Below are 24930 nucleotides of genomic sequence, written 5' to 3' on the forward strand. Positions count from 1 at the left end.
TCAAAGATTCAATGGGCTTTATTGAGTATAAAAGAATAACAACATCAATTCTAGTTGAGCAGAAAGCAGAACACTCTATCAATATTACCAACAGTATTTAAACAGAACATCCTAGCCAGTACCAATATTCAACCAGTGTTCCTAACTAACATGTGTGTGTGTATTAAATCTTCCTAGAGCCTAACATAATTCAGATATAGACAGAAAAACGGGGGAGGATAAGGAAGGCTGAGGGCTGGCATGGTTTGGGGGAAATCAGGAATTAGTAGAGGGAAAGAGGGGGGGAGGAGAAGGAGGGGAAAAGATGGAGGGATCCAAGGCTTGTAAAGGCAGCATATTACCAGGATCAGAGAGACTTGAGAGCGGTGGATCTCTTCAGCTGAAGGAGCGAGGCTCTTGGCTGGAGACAGCAGTTTTAGCAGTTGCTCAGATCACGGCTGAGAGTCAGAGCACCATGGCTGGGGAAGTCTTGACTTCTCACTGCGCAGTAGAAGTCACAGACAGCTCCTGTCCATGGACAGAGTTCCTGCTTGTTGCCCCACAGCTTAGCAGCAAACCCTGGAATTGCTTGTGAGCAGATCTTGCTTGTAGGCACAAGATTGCCCGTAGGCACAAGACTGCTAGCTCTCTGTCCAGTAGCCTCATTCTTTATAGTTGTATTTACTTTGATCTATTCAAATCTCATCTTTTCCTGGGTCCCAAAAGGTGACAACTTGCTGCTACCTTCTGAATAATGTCTTTTAATTATTCAGGATATTGGCCAGTCCAGAGAGATCTGAATCTCATCTTCTGTAAACTGTGCGCTTAGGAAGGGGGAAAACATTGCCCAAAGCAAATCTGCATCTCTGAGTTGCAAATGGGTCCCTTCCCAAAAGGTGTTAAAAGTCAGGAGTTAGTGAGAGAATTAGTTCTATTTGTGTGAGACAGCAATTACATTATTTCTTGTGTACCTCTATCTAGTGTGTAATTATAACAAGAGAATATTTAAAGTAACATAAAAAGGGGTACATGTGTGAGACGAGTTAATCAATACATTTGACTAAGGCAGAAGCATCCTGTCAGTGAGGTAAGAATTAAAGTCTACAGATGTTTTCTTTGTATGCATTTACCTATGTTGAATCTCTATAGAGAGCAATTTAGTTAATCGTTGACAAGGATTAACACTGACTTCTTGCAATAGGAGAGGGGAGATCAGCCTCTGGCCTCTTCCACAGACATTATCTGGTAGTGAGTCACATTTTAGCATTTGGATATAGCATTCAGCATTCAGGCCTGGCTTTTGTACTCCTTTGAGTGTCCATTTCACAATACAATGCTGGATTGCTTCCTCCTTCACAGAGCAGTTGACCTGGGTGTCAGTTCACCTTGAGTCCAGGCCTTAATTGAACTCTTAATATAAAATGAAATCAGACATAGGCCTGAATTCCACATACTTCTGAGTTGGTACCTTTAAGTCTAAGGTTGGGGTACATACATGTGCCCGTAACAATATGCTGATAACCTCCAGGCTTGACTACTGTAGTGCGCTCTATGTAGGGCTGCCTTTGTACGTAGTCCAGAAACTACAATTGGTACAGAATGCAGCAGCCAGATTGGTCTCTGGGACAACACGAAGGAACCACATAACGCCGGTTTTAAAAGAACTACACTGGCTGCCAATATGTTTAGGAGTGAAATATAAAATGCTGGTTATTACCTATAAAGCCCTTAATGGCTTGGGTCCAGGGTATTTAAGAGAGCATCCTCTTTGTCATAAAACCTGCCGCCTGCTTTGGAGAGGTCCGGTTACGGTTGCCACCAGCTCCTTTGGTGGCGACCCAGGATCGGCATTTCTCTGTGGCTGCCCCGGGGCTTTGGAATATGCCCCCTGCTGAAATAAGAGCATCTCCTTCTCTGTTTGCTTTCAGGAAGAGCCTCAAGACTCTCCTGTTCTCGCAAGCTTTTAATTAGAATTAATTTTAATAATTTTAATTGTTTTAATAACTATTCTATGCTTTTTAATTGTGTTGTGTATTTTAATCTGTGTTGACTTTTAAATATCTTAAATTTTGTACACCGCCTAGAGATGTACAAATCAGGTGGTATAAAAATATGATAAATAAATTTGTTGTTCAGTTTTGTAGTCAGTTAAGCATACACATAACTTATCTCCATTTACATGGATAGCCTAATCTCACTAATTTTATTTATTTATATCCCGCTGTTCCTCCGAGATGCTCAGAGCGGTGTACATGGTTATCTTTATCCTCACAACAACCCTGTGAGGTAGGTTAGGCTGAGAGATATGTGATAGGCCCAGAGTCACCCAGTGAATTTCGTGGTTGAATGGGGATTCGAACTCAGGTCTTCCCAGTCCTATTCCAACACTCTAGCTACTATGCTGTGCTGGCAGATTACTTAGTATTTGTTAAGTGTTTTTAAGGTACTCATTATGTGGAAACAAACATTAGTTTTCCTTTGAGCTTTTGGTTTTGATGTCAGATATACAGAGTTGCTTGCGAAGGTGAGCGAAGGAGGAGGAAAAAATGCGACACTTCGTCATACTCAGAGGAACAAGAAGCTGCTTGTTCGTGAACGCCTTAAGATGCTTCTTGATGACGAACCTTTCCTTGAGCTCTCCCCTTTTTCAGGCGTTGGTATGCCTTATGGTGATGTTCCTGCTGCAGCATGTCTCACTGGTAGGTTTTGTGCAAAGGAAATTACTATCTAGAATAAATTGCACTATAATATTCTACATGCTAATTTCTTAATCTTTTCAGACCTATTGGAAGCTTTGCCTATTAACCAATAGTTGCCATCCATGTTATAGCGGATAAAATCTAGTTTTGTGTGTGTCTCTTCAAAGTTAATTTAATGAATACAAAGAGAGGACAGATAATAGTGGCTTTTAACCACCATTTTGACAGCTGGAAACAAAAATTCTTTAGGGTCAGTTTTGGTTTAGAACAGGGGTTTTCCTCCTTTTAAAACAAGTGTACTTTTTCTGTCGCAAGCCTTCAGCTAAAGTACCCTTTAGAGATCTGTGTGTGTGCACACACAGTCTCTCACACATGCTTAAATGTTACGGTTATAAGATGGGCTACCACAGTCACTGGCTTACATCCTCACCAAGTTTCTTATGAGTATTCCCACTGAAATTAATTGGGCAAGTAAACTTCTCCCATTAATTTCAGTAAGGCTGCTTTTGAGAAGTGTAGTACAGATATAAGCAGAGTAGCTCATCTCATAACTGTAACATTTAAGTGTGTGTACACATCCTATATAATAAAAGGCTAAGTGAGTGGCCGTGGCCTTGGAACGTTGGGGATCTGCGTCCCTGCCTCCCTGGGCTGTTCTGGGCCTGCACAAAGCGCAGGCCCAGAACAGCCCAAGGGAGACAGGACCACCAACACCAGGCGGCCATGCTGGCCGGTTCTATTGCTGCCGCATCTGTCCGCCCGGAGGAAAGGACACCGGGAAGGGAAAGATGGCGGGGGCGGGCAGCAATTGGGACGGCACTCTGGGCAGCACTCTGGGAGGCAGGGCCAAGGGGAAGACGGCGGTTGCGGGCGGCACTGATGGTGGTGGGGCCGGCACTCACCATCCGACCAGAAGCACAGAGGCAGTGATGGCGCATCCTACCCGGCCGCAGGGAGGCAATTCAGCGGGGAGGAAGGCGCGGGAGGCGGTCCTCTTGCCGCCACCTCCTCACCCCATCCGGCGCCGGCGGCCGCAGCGGCACCTCTGCCCAGCTTCTTCCTATGCCTCCTTTTCCGGGTGGGGGGGTTCCTCTAAAAAGGCTTTTCTGCTCCCAGCCTCCTCAATTTGTTTGCCAGCAGGTGAGAGAACAAGGAGGTAACTCTTTCCTCTTTGCACTTCTCTCACTCCAGCAAGGGCGAAGCTCAGTCAGGCTCTCTGCGCTGTTTCCCCCACCGGAGAGAAACACCAGCACTTTTTCTCCCCGCGAACCCAAGCATCTCTCTACTACACTACAGCAAGCATATACCAGGCAAGGCTGGCTTGCTTAGTGTGTGTCTGTGTCACGTCGCCGCCCGCACCGCAGCTTGCAAAGGAGATGGGTGGTGGTGTGTGTAGAATACTTCCAGCCTGAGTCTGCAGTGTGCACATTTACTCAGAAGTAAGCCCTACCGATTTCAACAAGGCTTACTCCATAGTAAGTTATTGCTTGCAAAAGACCCCAGGTTCAAGCCCTGGCAGCATCTCCAGGGAGGGCTGGGAAAGACTCCTGCCTGGAACTTTGGGGAGATGCTGCCAGTCAGTGTAGTAGGCAATAGTGAGGTTGATGAACGGATCAAGGGTCTCTGACTTGATATACAACTTCCTACACAGCCAATGTAAAGTAGACCATAGTTTCAAAGAGGTAACTGCAGAGGAAAGGAAAGAAAGGAAGAGAAAGAAATAAAAAAGAAACAAACAAAAAAGGGCAAGAGAAAAGGAAGAAGGAATAAGGGGGGGGGAACCTAGCGCCCGTTATTATAACGGGCTTTAAAATACTAGTATATAAATAAAAACACAAATTTAAGTGCTAGTTAGGGAGACAGGCTACTACAGTCACTGGCTCACAGCCACACCAAGTTACTCATTAGCAGTCTTACTGAAATTAATTGGACAGGTACCTACTAATTTCAGTGGGCGTACTCAGTGCTAATTTTCTGAAGCCTACCAGTCAGGCTGAGGGGAGGGGTATGCTGAGCTTCAACACATAGCAAGCCTATCAGGAGCAGAGAAGGAGGTCTTCATCTTCCTATCTCCCCTTCTGAAGTGGACACATTGCTGATGACATACATGTTGGTTTCAAGTCGTCAGTCCCCAGATCGGGAACAAATAGCGTGGCTGCAGTACGGGCAGGCAGGAGGGTTCCAAGTACCTCCTGGGAGCCCTTCAGGTACCCCAGGCAGGGGCAGAGCTAGCTGTGTTTGCCCACATTCCAAGAATATGGGGCACTGCCAGGGCTCTGCCAATTGCCTCTGCCTGCTTCTGCTGCCCACTACGGTGGCCCTGCCATTTGCTTCTGCTCCACTCCTGCCACCAGCTGGCTGGGAATGGAGGGCATGCATGTGCCCTGCTGATGTAGATAGGAGGTGCATGCGTGTCCTTCATTCCCAGCTGGTGGGCGTCAGGAGCTGGACAAAAGCAAATGGGGTAGCGGCTGGTGACAGGGTGTTGCCATTTGTGAGCAGGGGTGATGCCTGTGTTAACACGGGATCCCCGGTGCCCTTGCTACACCATTGCCCCTAGGGGTACTAGTACCCCCTTGTTGGGAACCCCTGGTTTAGAATATCAAATAAAGCACTAATTTCCAGCAGCCTTGTAAGTCTGCTTATGTTAATCCTCTTCCAAGAGTAGCGTGATACTAATATTTCTTTTTTAACATATATATTAACACAGGGAAACATTGTTGTTAAAATGACGGTTAAGGTGCTTACCATTTTCACCCATGTTCTAAAGCATGTGGAAATGGCAAGTTGTAGTTGCCTTGCCTTCTGTGCCGTGTAAGCAATAAAGACTTTGTACAGTCACTTATATTATGCTGAATTTACGATTAGGCTCTATGCACCCATACTCTTTCTTGGTCTTTCATCCTGACACTAGGGTGGGAATGCAACCAGGCAGAGATTCAACAAGTGCAGCAGTTTAGCTTATCCCTACTCCAGCAAGCCTTTCTCCCTGCTCCACTCAGAATGATGGACATGCCAGGGCTTTTTTGGTCCACAGCTTGATTGAAGGAGGGAGGAAGAATGGCTGGGTTGCAACTCTCCCTGGCTTCATGCCCTGTGTTTCATTGCATTTCCTTGCCTACCAATGCAGAACAAGAAGATGGGGAATATCACCTGCTTGCTTCAGCATGATACATTCCTTTGGCTAAAATAGCAAAATATCAGGGTGCTTTGGGGCAGACTTGAAAATGTTTGTGAGTCATTTGTTTGTTTGTTTGTTTGTTTGTTTATTTATTTATTTATTGTTGCATTTATATACCGACTTTCGTTAAAAACAACCCCAAGGCGGTTTACAAAAGTTTAAAACATACAATAAAATAACAATAAAAATATTAAGTTAAAAATATAAAAAACCAAATTTAAAATCTGTAAAATACAAGCATAAAAACAATACACAGATAAAAACACATAGAAGCAGCAATAAAAACAATTATGTAAAAGCCTGGATAAAAAGCCAAGATTTAACATGCTTTCTAAAAGCTGTGATGGATGTTCATGCTTCCCACACCTGACTGCTGCCACCCTTGCTGCTCAATATTCCCTTCTATCCCGCCCCTTACAGTCAGAGATGCCACCTCAGTTTGCTATGTTTTTCAGTATAGTTCAAAGATATGCATTACTATATCCAGCTGAGTTCCATAGATGAGTAGGCAAAATTAATGGTAATGGCTATGGAATCTCTTCCATCTGCAGATGTGCAATTAATACACAGGAGGCCCTCTTTATTTGTGGGATTTCCGTTCCCATCTATTTCTGCGGATAATGAAACCACGAATAAAGAGATCTTAACACTATGTGGATTCAAGTGTTAGGTTCCGAAGCGCACTGAAGTGTGCTGAAAATCACAATAAAAAGCAGGAGAGAGCAGAAGTAAGTACAGTACCTTGCTCCTCCAGCAATGCCCCCCAAACTTTCCAATCCTCCAATTTTTGTCCTTTGTGTATTAATTTTTTTTTTTTTTTTAGAAAAGAGCCAAAAAATGGCTCAGCAGCTGGAAATGTCATCAGAAATCATTTCCGGCCACTCAAGAACTGTGGATAGGCGAAAATAACCCTAATTTCACCCCACAAATTAAAAAAACCCTGGGTCCCTATGACCCAACTGCAGGTGCCAGGAGTACGGATAATGAGGGCCACCTGTATGGTTTTTAGGTTTGAAATAAGGATTTCAAGAGGAATCAAATACTTTATTCTGCTCTCTTTATTTAGCAGGGGGAGAGTAACTGGCCCTATCCACCCCTAGCACAGTACCTCCAGTGACTGTTGCTAGAGTTTCTTTTTTAGATTGTCTAGATTCTCATGTTTCTTTTTAAATTGCGAGCCCTTTGGGGACTAGGATCCATCTTATCTTATTTATTTATTATTTCTTTGTGCAAACCACCCTGAGCCATTTTTGGAAGGGTGGTATAGAAATAGAATGAATGAATGAATTAAATGTCTGCAACTGTTGACTGAGCTAGGAGCAGTTGATCCCTTTTGTTTGGTCCATGTGGCTCAGCATGTGGCAGCCAACTTTACTGAGGAAAAAGATTGACTCTTCCCAGCAGCAATCAAGCCTTTTCACATGTTCTGTGGTGTATGTCAGGACTTGATTACCCTATTATAATAAAAATATTCAACTTGTGTCTCTCTCTAACTGCCTTTTATGATTCACAGCTCCAAAGAGTTGTAAGCCAATTTGCATAAAAATAGCCCTGCACCATTTCATCACATCTGCACGTGGCTACTAGGCATCTTCCTTCAGTTAGCTACATTAAGAAGTGAATGAGGTGATGTGGATGAAGGTCCAAGTGGCAAGCTCATATCTGTAGACAGAGACCCCCTCCTGCCAACTATTCTGCCAAGCCTGTTCTTATCTCACTGTGTCAGGAAAGTTTTCTGCTCAGTAGTTTGTGTGAGTTGGTAGGAAAGGTTGAAAGATATTGGACCTTGTGGACAGTGGATCTCAGGTTTTGCTAAATTGCCGGGATGAGTGGAATAGAGAGCTTGCAGGATAATGATAATTAGTATCTACGTATCAGTCATGGAGCTGGCAGAAAAACTGTGTGTCTAAATTCTCTCATAGTGGTTGTCTTATCTATCTATCTATCTATCTATCTATCTATCTATCTATCTATCTATCTATCTATCTATCTATCTACCTACCTACCTACCTATCTACCTAAAACGCTTAGGCGGTACGTGGCATGCCCTGCTGCAGCTGAGCCCCGCCATAGCTGCAACCAATGAGAACGCAGGCCAGCAGCAGCTGGAGTGCCTGGAGGAGGAGACACAGAAAGGAAGCTGACATGGCCGCAGCAGCGAGTAACAGGCCGGTCAGCTGCCACCACTGCTCTTGTGAGGGAGGGGGCGGAGGCAGAGCAGAATAAGCTTTTTGCCGCCCATAGGCAAAAAATATTTGCCGCCTTGGCTCAAGGACTTGGGCAAGTTAAATCTTATTTTTAAACCTTAAGAAACTGCCTCTGTGTGGCGGGATGGCGGTGTCAGGGATGTGACTAGCAGGTCGCAGTGCTCCAGTGGCACTAGCGGTGGAGAGGGGAGACTGAGGCGGGAATGGCGGTGGAGATGGCAGTAAAAACTCCTTCCATGGGCCTGCCTGCAGCCTAAATGAGAGTTCAGTCCGTTTTTGTCTCATTTTGGGGCTGGCTCTGTGTGTGTGTGCGCGCGCGTGTGTGTGCGCGCGTGCGCGCACGCACAAAGAGAGACCCAAAATGGGTCAAAGACGGCCCTTGATATTTGGGCTGCAGGCAGGCCCACGAAGGAGTGTGAACCTCATTTAACACAGGCCCTTTGAGGAGGAGGAGCAGGGGCGAGGCTCAGGTGAGGTTGAGGAGGTCTCTGGAGTGAGGGGGCTGTGGCAGGGGGCGAGAAGGGCAGTCTACTATCGTGCAGATACTCTTGTATCTGATGTGCAATCAAGCTAGTGTGTATTGTTTTGTGGACTTTCTGTGCCGTGACACATTTTACCTGCATTCATTTGTAGTAAGACTTAATCAGGAGCAGATGGTGGGGCGGGACTGGAGAGATAAGGAGAAACTGGCAAAAAATGGTGCGGCCCTCCCATTTGTGCAAGGAGAAGGCAAAGTTGTTTGGATGCAGCTCAATTACTTATGTGATTACAACCAAAGCTAAGTAAAATGTAATGTGACTCTGCTTTGAAAATGTTTTTCGTTGTGGTGGTGGTGGTTTTTGAAAAATGACACTAAAATGCTTTACAATTACAAAATTGTTCACATACATTACACATGTTCTAACAGCACAACAAGTAAACGGAGATAAAAAGGACACAGCTTGCTTTTCAGCTCACCTCCTTGCTGTAATGAATTGTTGGGGGTGACAGCAATGGTAGGGGAAGATGCAAGATGATGAGACACATGATGATGTCCCTAGAGCCCATTTTAGGGGCTCTTTGTATTGGCAATGGCGGCAAAGAAATCTTCTGTGCCACCATTACATCCATGAGAGTTCTGTTCCATCTTGACCCTTGTGAAGGTGGGAACCATTGGAGGCTAGCTGTGATTAATTTCCAGAACATTTTGCAGTTGGTTACTCACATCTGTTCTGACTTAGATTTATCTTTGATTGCAGCATTCCTGAGTGTGTCTGTGGGTTCTGCTTGTCCTGTTGCTTGTGCAACTTGAAGATGTGGACAGTTTTTGGAGGTGTGTGGCCAGCCACCTGCACTCTTGAAACTTGCCTATTCTGGCTTATTAAAGCATCCAGGGGAGCTGGCCGGGTGGGTGGAAGGGATTATAGATGCTTTCTTGTGAAAGGGCAAGATAACAGTTTTGAATAATAATAATAATAATAATAATAATAATAATAATAATAATTCGATTTCTATACCGCCCTTCCAAAAATGGCTCAGGGTGGTTTACACAGAGAAATAACAAACAAATAAGATGGAACCCTGTCCCCAAAGGGCTCACATTCTAAAAAGAAACATAAGACACACACCAGCAACAGTCACTGGAAGTACTGTGCTGGGGGTGGATAGGGCCAGTTACTCTCCCCCTGCTAAATAAAGAGAATCACCACGGTAAAAGGTGCCTCTTTGCCCAGTTAGCAGGGGTAATAGAAAGTAGTGATACAATTGTTACCGAAGAAGCCCTCTTTATAAACCAACACTTTGGATAAATATTGGCCTTTCCCCCATATTCCATTTCATGGCAAGGTGTTCAAACACGTGGTGTCAACCCAATTCCAAATATTATTGGATGAAATTGATTATCTGGTTCCCTTTCTGTCTGGCTTCTAATTTGATATTTAGGACTGAAATGAACTTGGTCACCTGATGGATGACTTGTGCTGGAAACTGGGCAGGAGGAGGGTGTCTTTGTAGGTTCTGCTAGACCTCTCTGTTATTTTTGGTACCATTAATCATGGAGTCTTTTTCAGTAGGGTTGTCAACATGGTGACTGGAAGGCACTTCTCTTTGCTGGTTTTGGAGCATAGGTCTCCAGAGGTGGTGGTGAGGGCTAGGGTTGTGCACGGAACCAGTGGAGGGCGGCTCAAAGGCGGGGGGTTACCTTTAATGTGAGGAGGGTGCTCTTACTCCTCCCGCTGTGTTTCTCCCACCAGCGCACTTTAAAAGGGTCTGGCGTGGTGGCAGCCTACCGTCCTGCCACCCGGTTGCCTCGTCGGACCGGAAGTACCAGCCACCTGCACACGTTGCACGCATGCCCGGTGTGCAAGCAAGTGTGACATGTGTCTGTGTGTGTGTGCACCCCACAGATGTACGTGCATTGGGTACTTCTGGTCTGACGAGGCAATGGGGTGGCAGGGAAGTAAGCTGCCACTGTGCCACACCCTTTTAAAGTGCAGCACTGGTGGGGTAAATGCAACAGGAGGGGTAAGAGTATCCTTCCCCACCCATAAAGGTACCCCCCCACACACACACACTTTTGAACCAGCCGAACTACTGGTCATTTGAACCTGTTCGGAGGTCCATAAAAGGGCCTCCAAACAGGTTCTTGCACATCCCTAGTGAGGGACTTATTTATTTCATTTTATTTTACAAATGTATATAGCACCCAAAACATATGTCTCTGTGCGGTTTAAAATAAAAACAATACCAATTAAAATGTTAAAACAGTTTAAAATTTAACACAATGTTAAAACTGTTAAAAGTATTAAATACTGTAAATCTAATTAAAAGCCTGGGTGAACATATGTGTCTTAACTGCCTTTTTAGATTGTTAATAGAGATGGGGAGGCTTTTATTTCAAGAGGGATTGCATTCCAAAGACTTGGGGCAGCAGTGGGGAAGTTCTGTCCCTGAGTAGCCATCCGACAAGCTGGTGGCAACTGTAGACAGTGGCATTCTTTGGACTGGACTTTCGGGCGAATGTCCAGTCCTCCACATACAGGGGGGCCTCCAAAATGTCCCAGGGGATCCATGCTGCAGGGCAGCCGAGCGTGTCAATATGCTGAAGTTGACTGTGGCCCTCTCGCAGCCCACCTGCCACCCGCCCGCCTCCCTTACACCCGCCCGCCTCCCTTCCGCCCAGTCTCCTTTCGTGTGGTGTGTGTGTGTGTGTGTGTGTGTGTGCCTGCGGCCCTGTGCCTCCACAGTAGCCACAAATATCTCCAAAAGGAGAGAGCGAGAGTGTCTCCAGAGTCCAGCCCCAGCTGCTCCAAGCAAAGCTTCTCTGCTTGAGCCTCCCTCCTGTAATGTAAGTAGGAACAAAGTAACTGATTGTTTACCAGTGTCTGCAGGGGCTTAAGCACCACATGTAAAGGATGGGACGGGAGTAGGGGAGAATTCAAAGAGCGAAGCCCAGAGGCTTCCCAGATCATCTGCAAATCTAGTTTCTACTTTCTCCCTTGCTCACTGCTGCTACTTCTGCAGCCAGTGCCACATGCACAAGGATGGGGTTGAGGGGTGGGGGGCACTGAGGGCCAAGTCCGGGCCTGCCTGTGGCTGAGCCAGCTGCAGCTCTCTGCCTCCATGGCAGTGTTAATGGAACTGGCCCAGGGGTGACTGGTCGGCACTCCCAATGTTCGGGCTGTGTGGGGAATTAGCTGTTAAAAGGGTCAGCTCCACCAGTTTTAATTTGTGCAAATGTTTGAACTCAAGAAATGACTGAATTTGAGACAAGGATATAGTTTTGAAATTAAAAAGAAGAATTTATAAGAGTGGGGTTACAGGAAGAGAATTATATGGTTAAAGCAATAAAGACACGTTACTAGGCAAATTAACTACAATGGGGTGTTTCTAACTTAAAGAGCAATAAAGTATGTTTCCAGATATACCAGCTGCCATGAGGCGTTTTAGCTTATGGTCTAATTATGTAAGTTTCCCAGGCGGGCAAGAGAAAGAGACTGGGGGGGGGGTTGAATTTAAGAAAGGGGAGCAGAGATAGTTTCAGGGCACAAGGAAGGGCTAGAGCTTATATTCATCTGATCTGGATGACAAGATTTTTGGGCTGCAGAATCTTGCTCCTCAGCGTGACGGAAAGCAGGAGGGGTGCAAGGATGCCCATGAGAATGGCTTCTCCGTGGGTCCAGCGTCCTTCCTATAGGTGTGAGGCAAGCTGGATGGATTGGTACAAGGACGGATGCAGATAGTGATTTCAAGCTCTTTGTAGGTTGCAAGAGAGCATATGGAATGCTCAATGGGGTCCCAAGTATAGCATATGAGGAAGCACGAAGGTGGCTGGATGGAATCCCGAGTGGAGCACAAGACGTGCTTGTTGCAATGAAGTCCCAAGTGTAAAGCACAAGGGAGCACTTGCTGTAGCGCTGGTTGGAGTCCCGAGTGAGAGGGACAGGGGAGCACACTGGGTTATGGAACTGGGGATACTTATATCCTAAAACGTGCCTTGGGGGCACATTCCTACTGTGATGCTTTGCTCTCTGGAATTGTCTGGGTGGACCTGCACAGAATGCATTGTTTCTGATCACTCTTTTCCTGGTTTAACAATGGGGGTGTGCCTTTTGCAAGTAAGGCTGTTTGTGATGAAAATCAGAGTATGCAGGTGCACGAAGGAATATCTGTGTCAGGACAGGCTTTCCAGTAATCCTATGAGTAATTTCAATGGCTACACCTCTAGGTCGATGTCACTGACTCATCTCCTTTGTGGTGGGGAGAACATTACTTCACTGTCTTATCTTTGTTTCTTCCTGCTTGGCATAATCTGTTTGTAAGTGTGTTGCTATCTCCGGTGAAAGGAGGGAGGGGAGCAAGGTGGTTCACTCTAAGTTTAGAGTGGCCTTGGATGCCTGTTAACTCACTATAGTTAACTCTCGAGTCTACTTAGCTAGGACCCCCATATAGGGAGGGGGCATGGATCTGAACCCCATTCCAATTTGCTTTCTTTGTAGCCAAATCTAGGGGCAACTAGCCCACTGCCAACTAAGTGATCCGTCCTCATGTGTACTATCAACCGAGAGCTCACATTGCGGTGCAGCTCCTGAGCATATCCAAAGTGCAGTCTCCAAGCCTGGAGATGCAGCTGCAAACAAGGAAGCTCTTGGGAACTGGGTAGAATAAGCGTGGCTGGTAACAGCAGCCACAAATCTTTCCAAAAGGAGCGAGCGAGAGTGCCTCCAGAGTCCAGCCCCAGCTCCAAGCAAAGCTTCTCTGCCTGAGCCTCCCTCCTAATGTATGTAGGAATGAACAAATTAATTGATTGTTTATCAGTGTCTGCTGGGGCTTAAGTGCCACATGTAAAGGACAAGACGTGATGAGATGGGGGCGGGGGGGAAAGCAAAGAGCAAGCCCAGAGGCTTCCCAGATCGTCTGCAACTTTAGTTTCTCCCCTGCTTGTTGCTGCTGTTCTGCAGTGATTTATTTTCCTCCCCATCTAGCAAGTTCTTATAGATTTCGCACTTAGCTCCAGGGTAGAGTTTAGTTTGGTTTTTGTTTCTTCCTTTGGGCTCAGTCTCAGAAGGTGGCCAGATCTGACTGAACTATTCCTGGAGATTCTGCACTGCACCCCACAATATTTTTTTCACAATACCAAACTATTAACACATCCAGGATTTATTTGTTATGGAGTGGCTAGCAAAAGGAATGGGTGGGGATAGGGGATGCTTTGCGTCTGAGCCAAGCCAGAGGCTTCCTGGCTCACCTGCAAATTTAATCTCTCCCCTGCTTGCTGCTGCTTTGTTCGCAGTGATTTTTCATCCCCATTAGAGAAAATGTGCTGGGACTCCAGGAGGATGTTTCTTCTTTATGGTCTATTTTCTGGGTTTGAGTGTGTGTGCACGCACATGCAGTACTGAGTTATCATGTTATGTTGAGTGTTGGGGTCTTGGGAATTATTAGCATGTGTTGAAAAGTTTCTGCTAATGCAGGTTTGCATAAAAATATTCTTGTTTTACATCCTTAAATTATTGTAGGTTCCCTGAGCATTCTGGTATAAAAAGTAGTGAATTCAGCTAATTTAAGTGGCAGGATTGTCCATGAAAAATATGGTCTCTCCAAGTCAGTGGGAAGTATTCTATTCAGAATCTCCTCTAAAATTATGAGAGAAAATAGTGCATTGTGTCGTTTGGGGAGTGGGGGGAGGCTCCAAAAGGCCTTTAGGACCAGGCTCCAAAATTAGCTAGGTGCTCCATTAGCTGTAGATTACTATTGTTTGATCCATTGGTCCTCTTGCATATGGAATCTGTTCCGTATGCTATTTAACTTTGACATGAAACCACTGGGGGAGGTTGTCTATAGGTTAGCTGCATAGTGCCATCGGTGTGTTAGTAACACCCAAGTCTCTTGCTCTTTTCCATCTGATTCTAGGAAGGCATTGGCGATCCTGAACTGGTGTCTGAGCATATGGTGTTGTTAGGCCAAGAAGCTGAGACTTAATCCAGACAACAAAGATCTGGTCAGTAGGAAACCTGATCCACAAGGTGATTAGGTATACAGCCTGATTTGGATAGGCTAGCACTCTCCTTGAAGGATCAGGTTCATAGCTTGAGAGTGCTCTTGACAGTTGTGTCCAGGAGCTCACTCTTTCAGATTAGCTAGTGTATCAGCTGAGGTCTTCAGGGGATGCCCTGCTCCATGTCACCTTCTTTAGAGGTACAGTTGGTAGGAATGTGGGTCAGAGCCTTAGTCACAGTATCTAGACTGTGACATTTGCATCTTTGTGTGACTAATGAAGACCATCTTTTTTCAGTGCATTCAATAGTAATAAGTAGTCCGCCGATAAACTGTTTTTTTGTTGCTGATTTTGCTCTTGTTCTTATGATGCTTAAAATTTTATTTGTCATTCTTTTAAAAATAGTACAATAGAAAGATGTTGTGATCAGCCTCCTCTCCCTCTAAAGAGTTAACTGGAAGTGAACCCTGTCTTGACTGACAAGCTGGTGAATTCCAGGGCTCAGCCAATCAGCACACCAGGTGGGTGGGACCTAGAGAGCTGTTGCCAGGACGAAGGGAGTTCTTTGTTGAGAGAAGCTAAGCTGGAAGTGCTCAGGAGCATATGTGGCCATGGAGGTTGGCTGCAGGAGAATAACTCTACAGATCCTTGAAAGACAGGAGGGCAGGAAGCTTGAATTCTCATTGGGAGTTTGGTGAGTTCAAGGCAAGGAGCCAGGGCTTATGGCTTTGGGACGTTTAGTCTAGGGAAGGGTTTGTTAAGTCAGACTTTGCGTTAGGGATCTTATATTTCTTTGTGTGTATGTTTTTGCATATTCCTGATACTGTTCTATTATTGTTTACCTGTAACGTAATTTAAATAAGAAACATTAGCCTACGCCCATCCTACTTAGGGCGTTGCAAAAGACTCTGTAAACATTTAAGTGTGCATTAAGACAACCTATTTTTTTAACACTACTAAGTATTCTTTACTGTATCAAAAAGCTGAGAAAGCCTCAGACGGAAGCAATCTGTAGTAATTGAATAAAACTTTTTTTAAGTTCTTTTCTTTTTACAAATCTCTGAGTTGGTTTTTAACTTGGGGAAAGGGAGAGTGCCGAAGGGGGATTTCTCTGGTGCAAAGACATCCTCAAACATTCAGCAGCTATCAGTTTTCTCACCATGCGTAGGCTTGCACATGGAGGATTTCTATACTTATCCAATAGCAAAATAAAGAGAGTTTTCCTTGGGATTCCACCGCAAGCCCAGGCAGGTAGGTTCAAGCTCTGTCAACAAGAGGGGTGGTGGCAGCAGCATGTTGAACCTGCCAATAATACAGCATAGTTTTAGGAGCAGCCTAGCCAGGCAGCTCAGCAGGGATGATTCAGCATTTATTTCCCTCACATGAGCTTGCCCTGAGACAAAGGCTTTAATCTGCTACAAAAGTCAGTTGAAAACAAATTAGTTTTTTGTGTTTAAGCTTTTGCGTGTGCGTGTATTCATCACTTTGAGGCCTGTTCTGTGCAGAAAAATGGTCTATAATGTTAATATAAACACATATTTGAAAAATTTTCAGAAAACCTTTCTGGCATTTTTCTCCAATTATCTAAATTTATGGTACATTGTAAAAAAATTCACTGTGGCTAATACAGATGGTTGTAAAACATAATTGTCTTTTGGGAAGATTTTCTTTGCAATAGATTCTCTGACTTGTTTTGCAGGAATTGGGAAAATCTGTGGAATCTGGTGTGTCTTCATAGCTAATGATGCAACAGTGAAAGGTGGGACCATTTATCCTGTTTCAGTGAAGAAACAGCTAAGAGCTCAGGAAATAGCAATTAAAAATAAACTTCCATCTGTTTACCTAGTGGACAGCGGGGGAGCATTCTTACCACTACAGGTAAACAAGATGTGTCATGAAATTAGTACTCTTCATCTGCATAAAAACTACTCATTCTAACACATTTTTTGGTTGACATGCCATTCTGTGTCCTAAAAGTCTGTATACTAGGACAATACCAGGTGAAAGTCAAAATATTTGATGAGCTGTTAGTGCAATTATTAAGGTCTAGAGAAAAATTAGTGATGTATCAAACTAAACACCAAATAAATACTTTATGAACAGATCTATTTAAAAAGTTACAGACAGATCTGCAGAAAAAAATAGTGATACTTTTGTTTGCTTGGGAAAATACCCCATTCAAGGGAACTTTAAAACAAAACCCTAGTGAGCAGGCTGCAGCCTTTGAACTTTACTTTTTCACTGAGTGCAAGAGCTCTATATTGAAATAAACTTCCCTAGCCTCTGGTTGAGCTTTCCGGGGTATCATGGAATACTCAGGAGCATTTTCGCTGCTCAGGTGACAAAATACATAGACCCAAGGGATACCAAGATGTGAGGATGTGTTATTGTTGCAGTAGTGATTAACTATTAACAGCTTCATGGTTCAATCTCATCATCCTGTTTGGTAGGAAAGTTATGCCTGGACTCATTCCTGGTGGTGCAGTCAGCACACATGGAATCGGATCATCTCTGCAATAGTTTTAGATCTGGAGAACATAAGTAAGGGAATGCCTGCATCAGACATTGGCTTCTAGTTGATACACAGTTTTTCTTACTTCTCACTTTTTGCTTATGCAGCTGAGCAAAGGTCTTCATGGGAAAAAGGGAAGTCTGAGTGTAGAAATAGGCCGAAAGAGGATAAGAATGTGACTTCATAGAAACACCTGAACATGAGCATTCTGCTCTCTTTCAGTTTTGTCTCAGAAATATCTAAAATTACTCACCTGGAAGCTGAATAAAATGTATGTTCACAAATCCAAAAATTTATTGCTGCCTTTTGTAGCACTGCGAGTTATTGAATGTAAAAAGAACAAATTACATTGTTGAAAGAACCTTGAAAATGCTCATGTTCTAACAATGCCTTTCTAAGAATTGGGCATATTATGAAACATGGTTTGCTTTGATTTTTGAGTAATAGGTCCAAAGTAAAGAATTAGACACAATATTGAAACTCTCCCCCCTCCCCCTTGTGATCTTAGGCCGAACTGTTTCCTGACAAATTTCATGGTGGCCGAATTTTCTACAATGAGGCTGTAATGTCTGCAATGAGAATCCCTCAGGTATACTATTGTATTGGGCAGAGATCAGCATGTATTGGTTGGTGGATAGTTACTTTTTTGTTTGATCTCTAGCTAAATAGAAGCAGATACACTGTAATTTAGTGAAGAGATTTTTCGACTGGCTAGCAGTTCTGTCTTTATACACAGTATAAAACTTGAGGCTTTTGGTAGCATTTTGAAAGGACCAATAGGAAGAGTTCCATAGGGCAAGGCATTAGCCAATCAGGTTTGAATTGAACTGGAGATTCTGAGTGGTGATCAAACTGTTCCTGAGGAAATGTTGTATGGGAAAAGGACTGAGGAAAGGGAAAACTGGGAGTGCTGAAAGGTGCCTCTGGAACATGAGTGGAAGGACAGACACTTCAGAGTTGATTAAGGAGGCAAGTTGAGATGGAGAAGTAATGTTGGCTCCAGTCAATTTGTCTTCTGGGAACCATGAGTCTAGTTCACACCTCCTGACCCAATATGATTACCTGCATCAACCCAAACCTGTTTGGAATTTGTGGTGCTCTTCAGTTAACCTCCCGCAGTAATCAACAATTATTTTAAATGTTGACACCATACATCTCCATGGTTCTAAACCATATTCAAAGCCCTATCACCACCTACCATATGAAGGGGAATTTTGTATTTGGAATATTCAGTCTGGAGGCAGTGGAGTTATACTACGTGGAGAGGGGCATCAAGAGGGTTGTATGAAAGCTATATCCTTCCTACAGACAGAGCCTGAATTAACAGTGCTCACATTTCATCCTCTGCAGCAGGTTGAATTCTACCCAGTGGAATGCATATAGAATCATTTACCTCCTTGTAGCCCATGGGAGGATCCTTTCATTCTAAATGCAATCCACCTCAAGATCCCTATGAGGCTCTGACTAATTTGAGGCATCATCTCATACTGCGTGGGAGGAGACAATGGTAAACCCCTCCTGTATTCTACCAAAAGAAAACCACAGGGCTCTGTGGGCACCAGGAGTCAAAATCAACTTGACAGCACACTTTATCTTTACCTTACCCCTTCCCTTTGCAGCATATTATACTGGCACAATAGTGTCACCTGTTGACATGAGGCAATGTCATTGGAGCAGCCTCTGCCTACCTCACAGGATGTGGTATGTGTGAGCTTGCAGCAAAAAAGAAAAAAAAATGGGGAGGGACATGAAAATCACAACATGGTTTTTTTTCTTGGAGGCATGGAGTGAAAAGAAGACATATAAGAGTTTCATACCTAACGTGGTGAAGTAAAGTTGTGGCAAGCTGCTGGAACTTTGGGAATGTGCACATGTCTGACTTTGAATGTTGGGAAGGCTATGCTGACATTGAGCATGTCATCCAACCTTGCCAGTGTTGGCATATTCCACCCACTTTGCAGTTCCAAACCTGATATCTGTAACCTAGATTTGAAGTAGGTTACAGATGTCAAGTTTGGAACCACAAGTAGGGGAGAATGTGCCAACATTGGTGGGTTTGGACACACCCAATGTCAGCATAGCTTTCCCGACACTGAAAGTCAGGCACACACATGTTGCTAGATATCTTACAGCTCATGGCAACCTTACTTGCCGCATTACATAGGAAGCTGTCCCTACATTCCTTGCTTACATGATGATCTTTTGCTTACAGGTGATCTTTTTGCAATATAAGGTCACTAAAATATTCTTTTAGAAGGGTAGCTGCTTAGATTTTTATCACAAGACTGTCTCGTTTTTGCTATAACTCTTATTGAAATATAATCTCTTGTACCTTAGTCTTGCACATGATGCTTACTACAGAAATTTAAATTTTGTCCAATCTGTTTTTCCTTCTTACTCGGCTATCTTGATGTGTCCTCTAGGTGGCAGTTGTGTGTGGCTCTTGTACTGCAGGAGGTGCTTATGTTCCTACCATGGCAGAAGAAACAGCCATTGTAGATAAAATTGGTACAATGTTTCTTGCTGGGCCGCCTTTAGTTAAAGCTGCCACAGGGGAAGACATTTCTCCTGAGGAATTGGGAGGAGCTAAACTGCACTCTGCGTAGGTATAGTATTAAAACATTAATTTTTCAGATCTCAGTATTGTTTAAATCAACTTCAGTCATTGCTTTTAGAAGTATTCAAATTCCAGTTGTAAAGATTTGTCTATAAAACGGTCAGTGTCTCTCGAAACAGGGAAGACATGCTTAAATTGCACTGCACTCAGCTCCATAATTGATTTTCAGGCCAAGAATCAACCCTGCATAGATAACATTTATTTATTTAGGTTTATATTGCACTCAATCCCAAAGACTGGACATCTTACACAAATATATAGAATTCTACATTTAAAAGTGGGGTGGGAAGAAACTCTAAATAAAATTGGATACTCTGGAATCTGGTTTTAATTCAGCCCAACTCATGTAGTGGGGACTTTTCTACCCTTTCTCCTTGTTGCAGCCCCCCTGTAACTTCAAAAGTTAATCTGGAGGATATGGGGACCTTCCTGAAGTCTGTGAGAATAGTAGGAGGCTGCAGGAAGGGGGGGAAACCACCAAAAATTGGGTGTAGACTTCTTGCTCTATGTGTTTCTTGTTAAAGAAACATGCTTTTTGTTTCTTTTCAGATAATGTTGCTCCCCATCTTACTAGTATGTTCTGAAAACTATAATTATTATATCCAAAAAATTCATACCCACTAAGGTAATCTAGTGGCCATTCTCACATAGCTACACATGAGCAGAAAGTGCTTCACACATGTGGATCGGTGAGAACCATACATTCTTCTACAGCAGTCTCTTATGCCTCATTGATGTTATGCTTAAGAGCCATGTCAACCTTGTGGGGTTTTCAGAAGATATGGGATAAGCTGAAAAGGCCTCATGCACAAATAGAAGACTATCCATGGTGCTCTGGATGCCAGCTAATATATCTTCTAGCTAGTCTTAGATGTACAGGTGCTACCTAGAAAACTATGTTTAAAAAATCAGCTTCAGTGCCACATTTAGTTTTAGTGCTAAGCCTAGGAATATGTTTCAGAAGTCTGCCTCAGATTCTAGTAGGAGCTGAATGTTGTCTTGAACAGTGTGGGCGGCTTCACACGACTGCCAGCAAGTCAGGGAAATGTTGAGAACTGAGAGCACATGTTCCCAGTGGGCATGATGTCTGAACCCACTCAAGTCCAGTTCTTGTGCCGGATTCCTGTGCGGATTCCTGAGATTCAGCTGACATTTGCCTGACATTAATTCTCCACCTAATTCTAACCTGCATTTGAAGTTGGACACAGAATATTGGATGAATCTTGGGAATTCGGCTTGGGAACTGTACTTGGGCAGGTTTAGACATCATGCCTTCCAGGAGCATGTGATCTTAGTTCCTGACATCCCCCTAACATGTTTCTGATTTACTGGCTTGCCAGCAGTCATGTGAAGCCTCCCTGTATCTATAAGCTGGTTTGAAAGGAAGACGGAAGATCTTGATTGAATCTCAGTACCTTTACACATTTAAGAAGGTAATCTATCTGCTTCCCTTAGTTAGTATCTGTGAACAGCTGCTACAGTTGTGCCCTCCTATTATTATTGTCACATTCCATAATTCATGAAAATGTACCCCACTTTCTAGTATATTGTCAGGGCTTAACTTAGTCCAAGGTATACGAGGGCTTGGCCTCAGAACCTGTTCCAAATGCCTGAGTTCATCCCAGGAATGTGTGAAATCATAAAGGAGAATGTCTCTGAGGATGTGTGATGTGCATTTCTCTGAACACTTTTAATCACAAGCCTTACACATCTGGGGGCAGAGCATCTGGGTTAGAAGGTATGGCGCACGTAGGCTTGAATTCTGGCACATCTCTGTTCGGAAATGAACAATTGTGCTTTAAAAATCATGATGTGATCACAGTTCAGAAATAGATTTCAATATGTAGTTTGAAATGAGGAAAAACAATAATGGAGCTACACTGTCTGCCCATAGGTTTCTGGATAAAATACAAAGTGCTAGTTATAACTTCTAAAGCCCTAAATGGCTTAGGCCCTGGGTATCTAAGAGAACCTCTTCGCTACGAGCCCCACCGCCCATTGAGGTCATCTGAGGAGGTCCGTCTCCAGTTACTGCCAACTCATTTGGTGGCTACACAGAGATGGGCCTTCTCGGTCGCTGCCCTGAGATTGTGGAATGTGCTCCCTGCTGAGATACGATCCTCCCCATCTCTGGCAATTTTTAAAAAACACCTGAAAACCCATCTTTTCACCCAAGCTTTCTCAGCTTCCTAAAAAAAAAAAATTAGGTTTTTAATCTCTGGTTTATTTTTAAATTGTTAAATTGTTTTAAGTTTTTTGTATATGTTTTTAACTTGTTGTATGCTATTGTTAACCGCCCAGAGACGAAAGTTTGGGGCGGTGTACAAATTTGATAATTTTTTTTAAAAAAATGTTCCCATCACTTAGTATGATTAGAATTCAAGTGGAAGAGCAGTCTTGCCAGATGTTAATATTTCTATAACTTTTTTTCTGGAATAAATTAGAACTTGCCTTATTATTTTTAGAGGCAGAGAAGTGACAGAGAATTCACTGTATAACAGATTTTCCTTTAGCCACTTTTATTTTTAGTACCAACATTTTGCTAAACTTTGTTGTTCTGATCATTACTTACATATTTGTGAAATGTCTCTCTCAGGGTCAGTGGCTGTGTTGATCATTTTGCATCTTCAGAAAAGGAAGCATATGAGTGTGTTAGAAATATTATTTCAACACTTAATTATGAAGTCCCTGCAGAAAATACTTTAGAGTATGACAGTCCCTTGTACAGTGCTGATGAGCTACTGGGACTTGCACCACAAGACTATAGCTGCACTCTACATATAAAATTGGTAAGACAAACACTTGTTGCAATCCTCCCCTTAATTAAGCAGCTTGTGTTCGTTGTCAGTGGTTAAACTACAGCTCTTGTGACATTCTTGTTTGGATCAATTCTGTAAATCTGTACGGGCTTTTAGAAATTATTTTAAATGGTACCTTAACCAAATCTCCAGAAAACAGAAAAAATAGATCTACATGTATTAATTGGGATACTTACATATTTATTGCATTTCATTTTAAAACTGCTCTTTGTTACATTACCTCAGGGCATTTTGAGCAAATGAACCATATAGTGAATGTACTGTACCTCTATCTTTGTTCTTGTTGTCCTAAAATCCGCCCCCCCGCGTGCCCGCCCCCCCTGCATTCAATCAAAATGCCTGTTAACCCCCATAGTTCATTCCACTTATTTTGCTCTTACGTATTTTTATCAACGAAACAAGTGTGTGCTCTCTCCTACACAGAGGCGTAACTAGGGAAAACGGCGCCCGGGGCAAGCATTGAAATGGCGCCCCCCCCGCGCCCCCAACATGCTACATTATACTTAGGTTTTTCCTCACAAGCGCCCGCCGCCAAGCCAGGCCACTGACTGGGCGCCAGCAAAGCAATGGGGGGGCGCGGGCGGTGCGGAAAGGACCACTCGTGGGGGATGGGGCGCCAACGCGCTCCCTTGACTGCTGCAGCGCTGCTGCACTGAGCAGGAAACATTTGTATTAACAAAAAATTAAAAAATAATTTTTTGTCATGGCGGCGCCCCCCATGTGACCAAAAAAGATGGCGCCCGGGGCACGTGCCCCCCCTGCCCCCCTATAGTTACGCCTCTGCTCCTACATTATCATGTGGTACGGTTTTGCACTAATTTCCACTGTTACTGATAATTTGGTCATGAGAAGAATGAATAAGAGCATGAAACTTGCTTTATCCCAGATCAAAATTTCTTCATTTTCTACTGTTTTATAGCATGCAACTGTAATTAGCAAATGCCAATTATGCTAATTTAGCTACATTCGCAAGCAATATATTAACCTAATTTTCAAAAAGGTTTACATTTGGATTGGGTCCTAATAGCAAAGTTAATACAGTATACTTGGTTGAACTGCTGAGAGAACTGTAAACAAAGCAGGCAATAGACATGAAAGTTGTTTTGTTCTTTAGGAACAAAGTACAACTTTGCTTTATGAACAAAGAAAGAACAAAGTAAATATGTGGAAGGAAAGAAAAGCCCTCACTTCACATTGTTGTATGAATTGCAGTTTTCCGCTTGCCAGTACTGTATACATGTTCTGAACTTTCATGATCTTTGAACATGACTTCTGACAGAAGTAAAGAATGCTTTAAAAAAGAAAAGAAATCCACAGTACTTATTTTCTATTTTCTTGAAAACATTTTACAGATTCTGAGTCGTCTGATAGATGGTAGTAGATTCCAGGAATTCAAAGCTAATTATGGAACAACCTTAGTAACAGGATTTGCTTACATGGAAGGGTAAGAGTGACATTTTAAAAAATAGACCAGATTATTTTGTTGAACAATTTTAAGTGTTTTAAATAAGAAGACTACTTGATGTTGTTTGGATATGTTTGTTTATAATATGACACTGATCATGAGTTTAAATTTATTATGACAAGAGATATGGCCAAGAGGCCATATCTGGATTGTTGGAACTATTTATGTAGATATATCGCTTCTAGAAGCCAAAGTGTTAGCTGAGAACTTGATTCTGACTGGACTTAATGCATTTTTATTATAAATATTTCATGTACATTTTGGGGTTTTAAATTGGATGTTAGGACATGGCTGATTAATACATGCTCATTTTGGGTATTATAAAATAACTAGCCTACTCGCACAGAGCATCTGTATGCCCTTTGGGGCCGGCTGCTCCCTCCTGCCCCACTCTCTCTTGTCCTCCCTCCTGCCCCCTCCCCCTCCCTCCTGCTCCCCATCCCTTCCGTTCCTCTGTTCCTCCCACCCGCACTGTGCCTCTTAGCTCAGCAGGTGGCAAACAGGGAACCTCCTCCCGAGCGGTGAAGTCCTGCCACCCGTTTCCCTCCTACCCTGGCCTCCGACGGGAGCCGGGGCTTTGCGCCACCTCCCACTCCCAGCGGCCAGGCCAGGCTGGGCCGCCGCCACCTCCTTGTCCTTACCCGGAACAGCCTGACCTAGCCAGGCCGTCCTGCCACCTCCCAGCGGCCAGCCAAACCGGCCTCCTCAGGCCATTTTACGGCCCACTGCTACTGCCCGCTGCCATTTTTTCTTGCCCGCAACTCTCGCCCTTTGGTGGCGGAACTCTCGCATTGTGTCGCGAGAGTTCCGCCGCCAAATTCAGGACATGCATGCCGGCTAAGAGAATTAATTATATAGATATTGTAAGTAGTTATGAGTTCAATTTCTCTGGGTTCATTAATGAACATGTTAACGGCTGGCTTTTAAGCTTGACCAAGATATTAATATACTAGCTTCTGAAAGATTGGTTAGTTTT

General features: G+C 43.7%; 1 protein-coding gene across 8 annotated transcripts in view; it reads left to right on the plus strand.

The window, feature by feature from the left end:
* LOC128324470 (methylcrotonoyl-CoA carboxylase beta chain, mitochondrial-like) overlaps positions 1-24930 on the plus strand; it is a 44350-nt gene that overhangs the window by 9329 nt on the left and 10091 nt on the right. For 7 of the 8 annotated variants that reach the window (XM_053249087.1, XM_053249083.1, XM_053249088.1 and 4 more), the window contains 6 exons: positions 2482-2678; positions 16241-16419; positions 17562-17642; positions 19477-19655; positions 22267-22459; positions 23842-23933. In XM_053249087.1, coding sequence (XP_053105062.1) covers positions 2482-2678; positions 16241-16419; positions 17562-17642; positions 19477-19655; positions 22267-22459; positions 23842-23933 — 921 coding nt within the window. The remainder of the gene's footprint in view (positions 1-2481; positions 2679-16240; positions 16420-17561; positions 17643-19476; positions 19656-22266; positions 22460-23841; positions 23934-24930) is intronic. The other variant, XM_053249090.1, reaches the window with a different exon arrangement.

Source organism: Hemicordylus capensis, chromosome 4, assembly GCF_027244095.1.
Source record: "Hemicordylus capensis ecotype Gifberg chromosome 4, rHemCap1.1.pri, whole genome shotgun sequence".
Taxonomy (NCBI): domain Eukaryota; kingdom Metazoa; phylum Chordata; class Lepidosauria; order Squamata; family Cordylidae; genus Hemicordylus; species Hemicordylus capensis.